The 9,656-nt window shown below is 43.0% G+C and overlaps 1 protein-coding gene across 1 annotated transcript in view; it reads right to left on the bottom strand.

The window, feature by feature from the left end:
• Positions 1-638: 638 nt before the first annotated feature.
• Positions 639-9,656, bottom strand: part of USF3 (upstream transcription factor family member 3) — a 42,008-nt gene continuing 32,990 nt past the window's right edge. The window contains exon 7 of the mRNA XM_081137898.1: positions 639-8,433. Within this exon, the coding sequence (XP_080994024.1) occupies positions 1,991-8,433 (6,443 nt within the window). The 3' untranslated portion in view covers positions 639-1,990. The remainder of the gene's footprint in view (positions 8,434-9,656) is intronic.

Here is a 9,656-nt window from a genome sequence, read left to right as displayed (position 1 = left end):
GTGTGAGACAGAGAGACAGAGACAGAGAATAAATAGACAAACAGTGAAAACTGTCCTCCTTGAAACTGGCAGATTGGGCCTTTCAAGTACAAAGAAAGACTTGAATGTTAAAGCTTAAAACTCAGTTAAGATAAAAAAAAAAGTCATAGATCTCACATTTTTTCTCAATGAACAGTTTTAACTACTAAGTTTATATGTGGAATTGTTGGATAACTTATTCATGAAGCTCTCCTATTCCTCCCAGACAATCTTGAAGGGAGAAAATACAAAAGCTTTTCTCCTTTACAATATTCCTTGCCCCCAGGAGGCTGCTTCAGTTGGCAGCAGGAGTGGACGGGAAAGTTTGGTAAGAAAGTTGAAGAGGCACAGCTGACCCTTTTGCTGAGTCTTTAGAAGAGGTATTCACTGGAGTTCACTGCTCTAACCAAGCCCTGGAAGGCTTTTTTAAGGAGGAAAAAAAGGATGCTGGTCCTCGGGTTCACTTTGTTAACAGAGCAGACAGAACTTATATGCATCTCTCCCACTCCATCCCATTTTTGGCAGAATATAACAAGAGAAAGTAGTGAGTTTGAGAATATGAGCATATATTGTTGTTGACTTAGCTTGAGTTTCAAATTCAATATACGAGTATATACATATATATTTTTTTGATTTATTACTCACTTCAGTGGGGCTTTTTCAAACCCCTACATCAAGTTTTTCTATACTTCAGCAGGTCTTGGGTCTCAATTTCCCATTTTCAGATGGCAGTCCTATTTTTAAATGACCAATTAATATTTTTAAATCTATGTGTACACACATACTCACACATACACATGGACATATATAAAGACAATTTTTGAAGCACCATTTCACATCGACCATTGGGAAAAATAACAAACAAATTCATCATCTTCTTATAATTCTACTATGAAGGGTAATAATGCAATATACAATGTTATGTTTTAAATATAAATGTCAGTCAGTGAAAAAAAGGACAGAGCTTAAGACTTTGCAAAGAAGTATTTAAAAAGTAAGGCTCAAATAATTGTGTAGATTCCAAATGGACCATTTACTGATCAGTCCCTACTGAGTAAACAAATGTAAAAGAATTTATTTCAAGGTCAATAAATAAATTGGAGAGAGAACATGAAAGCAAAACTCAACGGATGGAACAACGCTCTTTAACCGAACACATGCAAAACTCCACAATACAGCTGCTCTTATCCTTAGGGTCTGACGAAAAATGCAAGTACAGAGTGGAGACTATCTCTGTACTTTTCTTTGTAGCTTTCCATTTTAAGGCTCACTGTTTAAGGAAGACCTTTGCTTTAAAGGATTGTGGCATGTTAAAGGGTAACATGGCTCCCCAATTTGAAGAACAGAACAGGAAATTCAGATAATTTATTAATTGTTATAATTAAGAAAGAAGCCTCTACCTAAACCAAATCTTGGGAATAAAGGCCGATCCACAACTCATTTGTTTGCTAACTGCTTGACTTCAACCGTGGACATTCATTCTATATTAATTCAACACCTGCCATGGGTAAGAAACTGTTCTAGATGCTGACGTCAACCAGCATTTGGTTATGAGCCATTGTGTCATAGTCAACTGTCTGTACTTTTGGAGAACTCAACTATTTCAACTAATTTATGAATTTCCAACAATCAAGTTCAAAATCTAGATTCTTTCCTACTACCCAACACATGCCAAGATGATCTTCCCCAACTTCCAGCTGATTAATATTACAAATCAAACTTGAAAATGCAAATCTGCTGGGAAAATTTAAAAAGCACATCATGCAATTAAAAATGAAAAGTAATTTGTTTTTGACAACCTGGTATCTGCATCATCTCTGACACAGCTTCCCTATCTTCAGAAGAAAACTGAAGGTTGATTATACAGACACACACACGCGCAAACTCTCTCTTCGTGTGCAAGTATGTGTGCATGCACACACAAAAACACTTGTAATCTCACCTGTTACATTTACGTTTAGTCTACCAGCATTTAAACAGCTGAACTGCAGTCATGACCTAAAATATGGCTTATGTTGTGGGCAGGTCGGTTTGAGGGCTGCTTGGAAGAGTCAGAGGCAGCGGAGTTTGCAATTGTAAGTAAAGGTGACATTGCTGAGCCATCAGGAAGGGCTGTAGCTATTTCTGGAAACAAAGATGTCATATTAAAATTGGATAAGTGCGAGTTGGTCATGTGCATTGGTGGCATATCAGGGAGAAGAGGAAAACTTGGTTGAGCAAAACCAACAGGTCTTGGAGGAGATAAAATTGATCCAAACCGGTTATTTAAACTTCCACTATTTACCTTCTCTGTGCTAGGATTTGAGAACATTTGATTTGAAAAATAGGGGATTGAGATATCATTGGACAGTGTAGGGTGAGCAGGAGAGTACGGGGGATAGAAGGAAGGTAGAGTATTTTGGGGATCTACAGGGATGAGAGCTGGAGTTCGAGTGGCACTAGGCTGAGTAACCTGTGGAATGAAAGAAGTATTAGCATTTATTGGTGGGTTCATGCCACCCTCAGGAATAAAGGGAAACCCAAAATTTTGTGATAGTGTATGCTGGTCAGGTGCTGAATTATCATTAGGTACTTGCGGGCTATCAGGCATGAAACGAACAATACTTCCTCTCTTCTCCGTAGCAGGTTGTTGGCGTCCAAGAATCATACTGCCACTAGCAGACAGAGGAAGATGGGGAAGACTTGGATCAAAGACATTACTATGCCTTTGGTTTCCAGAACGATTCCGTTCGGGCTGACGAATTTTGGAACTGCCATCTTGCAAGGGGTGCCTTGATCGCTGGGGAACTGAAGAATTAGTTTGACGTACAGGAGGCCCTGGATCAGCATTTCCATGAGACACAGGTGGATGTGGCAAAGCTGGCCTTGCAACCCCGTGCATATTGGTTGTGACCGGAGGGTTCATGTGGCCCTTGGTCCCATGACTGTCAGTAATTCTCATAGGGTTGGACTTCTGTACAGAAACATTGGGACTTGTGTTTCGACCTTGAATATCTCCTGAGGAAGAAGAACTCGAAAAAGGAATATTCAAGGTGCTGTTCCTGGAGTTAATTGCACCTAGGGACATGTCACAACTTTCCCTATTCTGATTTTCATTCTCTCTTCTAATATGGACACTTTCATGAGTTGGGGGACAATTGTATTCAATTGCAGGGGATGGACCACACTGTGTATTCCTCTGATGTTCTGAGAGTGATCTCTGGCTCCCAATGACCTGATCGCTAAGGTGAGGGGCAAGCAAACTCTGCATGAAACTCTGATGACATGTATTTTCACTGTCCCTTGGTGGGATAGCATTTCCTGTTGGGATGCTCTGAACTGGTGGATAAGGTAATCTCTTTTGGCGGTCAATTGGTGGTGGACCAGGGTTTTGACTAATTCGAAAAGCCTGAGACTGCATACTCCTCAATGATGATACAGAGTTACCTATTTCATTATTTCTTGAAGACTGTACTTCAAAATTACTCTGAGGCTGTTGAATAGTTCCAGTTGGTTTAAATGTCTGACAATCAGAAAGGCGGATATCTGAGGCAACAGTATGGTCCACGCGACCCTGCATATTATGAATGGCCAAAATCTTATTTCTGGGCACATCGAGATAACTTCTCATTTCAAGCTGATCTGAGACTCTAGAACCCTGAATTGATATACCCATTCTCTGCTCTGAGTTAGAGGATGTCTTTCCAATGAGTGCCTCGGCAGAATAACTTGAAACTCTATTTCTCTCTGGTCTGTGAGGAGTACAGGTCATGTCTGAAGGTCTAGTCACAATACTTGGTTGGGATACCATCTGTTGCTCTATGCCTCTTGATGTCAAGAGCCTCTGCATTGGGTTATGCCCAGACACATGTTCAGAAGATACCCCTGAGCCTTGCTGCCTGCTTCCAACCTCCTGCTGCTGGTGCATGATATCTTGATTGAGATGGTTCTGGGGATGGTTATGGTGGTTCCGGCTGGTTGAAGGGTTTTCACAACTCTTCTCTGACTGGGAGCTTCCAAAGTGTTGCTGCATCTGTTGCTGTATCTGCTGATGGTGGGGATGCGGCTGACCACTTTTGGGTCGGGATTGGTCAGTCCCATGGTGCTTCGGTTGTAAGGAAAGCTGAGAGGCCTGAGTGCCCTGAACAAGATTCCTCTTTTTCTGCATCTGAACTTCCTGTTGCAGAGTTCTCTGTTGATGGACATTATGGGGCTGAGGGTGGACCGAGCTCTCTGCATGAGGTATGTGATGCTGCAGTTGATATAAGTGATGTCTCTCTCTTAACTGTCCTGCTTGCTGCTGCTGCTTTAAGTAGAGATGGTTACTATGCAGGTGAGATACCCCTTGAGCTGGAACATGCTGTTGCAGGGCCTGCAGATGTTGACTGGCCTGGGTTTGCTGCTGCTCAGCAACTGAAGGCTGAGAACTACACTGAACTTCAGTTTGCCTCAATGTTGGGGCCACAAAGTTGTTACTAGGTGGAAATAATCGCGTAAGGCCATCTCCATGTACTGGGTTGCTAATAGGCACAACTGAGTTTGAAGAGTTGGGAGGGATCTGACTAACCATCATTTGAGTTTGATCAGAAATGCTGTCTGGAGTTTGGCTCATCAGGGACATACCATCGAGCCTGACAGGGGCTGGCTGACAATGCTTTTGACGTTTAGCTGAAGACAGCAGAAGGTCGTCTTGGACAGCACGCTTAGCAGAGTCTTTACGGCTTTCGTGACTTGGCTTTAAGAGTGGCTCTTGAATCTGTGGAGTTGGTATAGTACCAGTCATAGTGTTCAGTTGTTCTTGGGAATATTCAGTCATCAGAGATGGTCCAGGAGGCTGACTGCCATAGGAACTAGATGAAACAGTCAGATTAACTGTAGCAGAAACAGTTGTTGTCTCTGAAGTTTGGGATAATCCAGCACAGCTGACAAGAGGATGGCTGATGCTGCTCTGATGGATAAGATTATTCACACTTAAACTGGTAATGCTTGGTGGCTGAGAAGTCGAAACCTGCAAAGAGGCAGTTGATGTTTTAATTCCTACAGAACAACTTGGTTTTTCAAGCGGCCTATCCACAGTTGTTTCGACCGAATCCTGAGAATGAAATTCATTTGGTGTTGCTTCTGCCTGACCTGGGCCATTCTCTTTAGAGATCTGTGTTTTGAAAGGTTGGTCTCCCTCTAGAGACGATGCTTCGGAAGGCTTTGAAGTGACTTCCCTTATATCACCCTGGGTGCCAGCTCTTGCCTTCTCAAGGTTCTCCTGGTCAAAAATAGCTCTTGCTGCAAGAGCAACTATATCAGTTTGCTCTACAAAGGTACAGCTGTCACACGTATTAGCTGTTACATTGCTGGTGACATCCTCTCTAGTTGTTTCAGGAAGCATGGATGCAACTGAGAAACTACGACTACTGCCAGAGCTGGTTGACATGGGAGAGTCAGCCTGCCTACTGGTGAGCAGAGAACCATGAATAACCTCCTGGTCAGGGATGCAGGAATGATGCTGTCCTGAATCTCTATCATCACTGTTCATCAGTAACAGCTCTTGTTTGGGATGTAAATCTACACTTGAATCAACTACTTTAGAATTTTCTGAAGGAAAGTCAGGATGGTCCACCTGGACTGAAAGAGATGATTTCTGGGGGTCTTTTTCTTTAGCAAGCCCAGACAGCAATGCAGTTAAACCTTGCTCCTTTAAGAGGCCTGTGGTTTGCATTCTATCTGATGAATCTTGCTCAACTCTGCAAGGTTCAGCAATGATTTCTACCTCGGAAACACAGTCAGTACTTGTAGTGCTCGCAGTAGATGACAAACCAGAAACCTGAGAAACCAAGATGTGGGGATCATTTGGAGATGGAATCAACACGTTGGCTGAAGTACAGGACTTGGCAGCATCTGACAATGCCAAACCAGTTGGTGGCTTATCCTGAGATGTCTCTCGTTGCACCACGGGGGCAGAATCTTTGGATTTTGCTGGGGCCATTGCAAAATGTTCACTTGTTACAGATTCTTGCGAGGGTGAGTTAGACTCTTCTGCTGACTTAGATTTGGGTACCGTCTCAGGTATCACTGATTCTGAATTCAGAACATCCAAAGAATGTGAACCAGAAAAACTCACAGTACTGTTTGCCTGGGAAGTAGCGACAGATGGCAACACAAGAGGGGGGCTTTCCAGCAGTCCATCATTACACAGTGGCTCTGCTGCACCTTCGGTGCTGGGGCAGTTCACCTTATTCACCTCCCTGACTGGATTCAGAGGGCATGCTGACTTGTTAGCTGCTACGTGTTTTTTGACACTTGGCTTCTTACTCAACCTTTTTGACTTCACGTTAGGCAAACAAGCTACAGTGTTCACTGAAGGCGTAGTCACTAGATTATAAATACTGGGTAGTGTGGCTGAATTATCTGTTGTCATGGGAGATGCTACAGTTGCTGTTAATGAAACACAGTTAGCTGGGGTGGTTTGACTATTTGCAGCAGTTTGAGGATTGGCAGGCTGGCTAATAGACAATTGTACACAGCTTTGCCCAGCCATCTGTGATATGCTTTGATTGAGGCTGGCCAAAGCGCCAAATGTATTCAGGGCAACATTGGTATTTGGATCTTCGCTGGTGGTGGGTTGAATAATTTGCATAGGGTTTTGGTTTGTAGTTCCTGATGAAGACATCACAGGCTGCAAAGCAAAGAGCTGTCCATTTAAAGAAATGGTTTGAGGCTGTTGTTGGTTCGACATGGTAACAGAAAAAGTCTGTGTCGAATTAGATGTTGATAAAGACGAAGGTCTTGGTAATATGTGGACAAGATGCTTTCCACCAAAAGTTTGTGGGGTGGAAACATTTTGCACTGAATTAGACCCTATTATAGCACTAGCGCCATTGACAGGGAGTCGAACAGAACCAGGAGGTGGAGCCGAGAGGAGTGGCAAAGGATTCTGATTAGCTGCCTGTATGATTACTATCTGTTGACCTACAGTTTGGTTGGGAACCTCTGCCCTCACCACTGTTGGGCATGGAGTGGTGCTGGGTGGCTGAAGAATGATAACATTTTGATTAGCTGGAGCTGCATTAACAGCTGTCCCAACTGGCTGAGCCATCTGAATCACTTGCATTGCTGAATTCAATGGAAGGATATTTTGGGGGGGCTGAGATTTAACTTGTGGCTGGGCAATTAGTGGCTGCATAGGTAATGATGGACAAGAAGGCAAGGTTACAACTACTTGCTCAACTGGCTGCCCATCTGCTGGAAAGGAACTATTCAAGTTGATGCCTGTAGCCACGTGTCTACTGTGCTTGGTTGTGCTGGGACCGGTACCAGACTCACTTAACACTGGAGTCGCAGCAGAAGATGGTGTCTGGCTTAAGGGCTGGATAGTGTTCCCTGCCAGTTGCAAAGTAGTCCATGTTGTCTGCGTGTTTCCAGCTGCAGAAATTCGGGTAAGGCTATTAATGTTTTTCAAATCTGAAGCACTAACAGCTGAAGAAGGCAAAGAACAAGAAAGAGTCCAACCATTATCCACAGGGTTTGCAGAAAGACTGCTTACAGGAGTGGTGGTCTTCCCTCCTCCGGGGGCAGGTGGGGCCACCACTGCAGTCGCACTTGTTGAGTCTGCACCCTTGCTAATGCTCACTGGACAAGAATCACCTGCAGATCTGGGAGGCTGGGAGCAGACCGCGGTGGTAACTGAAACAACAAAGGTGGTTTGAAAATCACTTCTGAAATCCTGTGTGCTCGGGCAGGACTTGCCTCCATGGTTCACTTTAGTGGCAGTTGCTGAAGAGCTGGAGGGCACGCTTGTGGCACAAGGGACCGTTTTCTTCAATAATTTGGGGTTCTCTTGCCCATTCTTATTTTCAGAAGAATTTGGATCATTTAGGCTTGTGTGCAAGGGACGATGTTGGTGAGGCTCAGGCCCAATGGGAACAGCAACCAGGGAGCCACTAGTGGCACCAAGAACACTTGGTTCGCTTTCGGAGGTGGCAAGCTCGAGAATATTTTGAGCAGGAATGGTAGCGGGAAGACAAAGAGGAACAGGCTGGTTGGCAGCCAGAGCCGAGACTGTGGTCTGATGCCATGGCTTGTTTTCAGAAGGGTAAACTCCAGAAATAGACACAGGAGTCACAAGATTGCAAGTCCTCTGGACTGGCACCACATTGGCCGTTTGCTTTTGTAAATTATGGCCAACGTTAAAGGTTATCCCCTGAACAGCTGTTCCCTGGCTGTTGCCACCAGTCTGACTCCCATTGGAATAAACAATAATATTTTTTTGAACCTGGTCACTGGGAATAACCACAGAGACCTTTGAGTTTTTAAGATTTCCTTTCCAGTGGATTGTGGGATCATCATATAAGCATATGTCGTTCGCTTTCAGTAATTCAATATATCGGCCATTTTCTTTTTGAATTTCTTCCAGTTGTTTACGTAGCTTCTTAATTTCTTCAGCTAAAATATTAAAAATAAAAATGAAAAAGTTACCTATAAACATCAGTATTTACAATGACTTAAGAAAGAACTAAACTACTAAATCTACTGAAAATCTAGCCCAGCCAGTGTGGCTCAGCGGTTGAGCATTGACCTATGATCCAGGAGATCTGTTTGATTCCTGGTCAGGGCACATGCCTCTGTTGCACGCTCGACCCCCAGCGGGGGGCATGCATGAGGCAACCTATCAATGGCTGTCTCATCACTGATGTTTCTATCTCTCCCTCTCCCTTCCCCTTTCTGAAATCAATAAAGATATATTTTAAAAATAAATAAATAAATAAATAAATAAATAAATAAATAAATAAATAAATAAATAATAAAACTATTGAAATGCTAATTCTAGCATTCTAAATACCTCAACTGAGAATCTTCAGCTATTTCCTAATACAAGTTCTTCTTTTTAGAATGATGTCTCAAACCTCTATCCCATATTTTAAAACTATATACCTTTAAAGGTCAACAACAATTCAAAGATCAAAAATTACTCATCATGTGGAAACCTTAATATCCCCAATTCCAAATCTCCCAATAGGGTCGCTACAAAGGTAAAGCAAGGGGAGACATACTGATATCATGGTAACATGCTAGGAAAATAACATTGACTATCAATATAACAGAACTTAAATGCTACAACAGCTAACATTACTTATGGTGGTAATAGACAGTCTCTTTCATAAATGGCCTTACCCTAGTTTCTAATTTACCCTTTGAAACTACAGAGACCAAGTAAAGCATGTTAAGTGGTAGAGGAGGGAGGAAAGCATCAACAAGGGAACTTGCATTTTCTTTGGCAGGGCCAATGTATGCATGCTACTGAGTAATGAAGACGTCTGTCACACCTCTATTCCTTTCTAAGGGAGACAGCCTCACCCATGGATCCTACTAACGGGGCAGTCTGGGCTACTACTGCTGTTTATGCTCTGAGACCCCATACATCCCTACCTGCCTTGCCATAGGGGTAGGTGCTCTCCCTACTTCCTCTGCCAAAGATAGTCAATCCTCAAGGCAGTGCCCTAAGAGGTAGCCTGAAATGAAAAGTTCTGTTCTGACAAGGATGAACTGAGACTTACAGATTATTTTCCTCAGATATTTAAACTAAGAGACACAGAAAAAAGATGCCAACGTGCCATGGACATCAGAAATTTAAAAATAATTATGGACCAAATAATAATGGTTGTTCT

Source organism: Miniopterus schreibersii (genome assembly GCF_964146895.1).
Source record: "Miniopterus schreibersii genome assembly, chromosome: 5".
Classification (NCBI taxonomy): Eukaryota; Metazoa; Chordata; class Mammalia; order Chiroptera; family Miniopteridae; genus Miniopterus; species Miniopterus schreibersii.
This window is presented reverse-complemented; position numbering and strand designations above follow the sequence as displayed.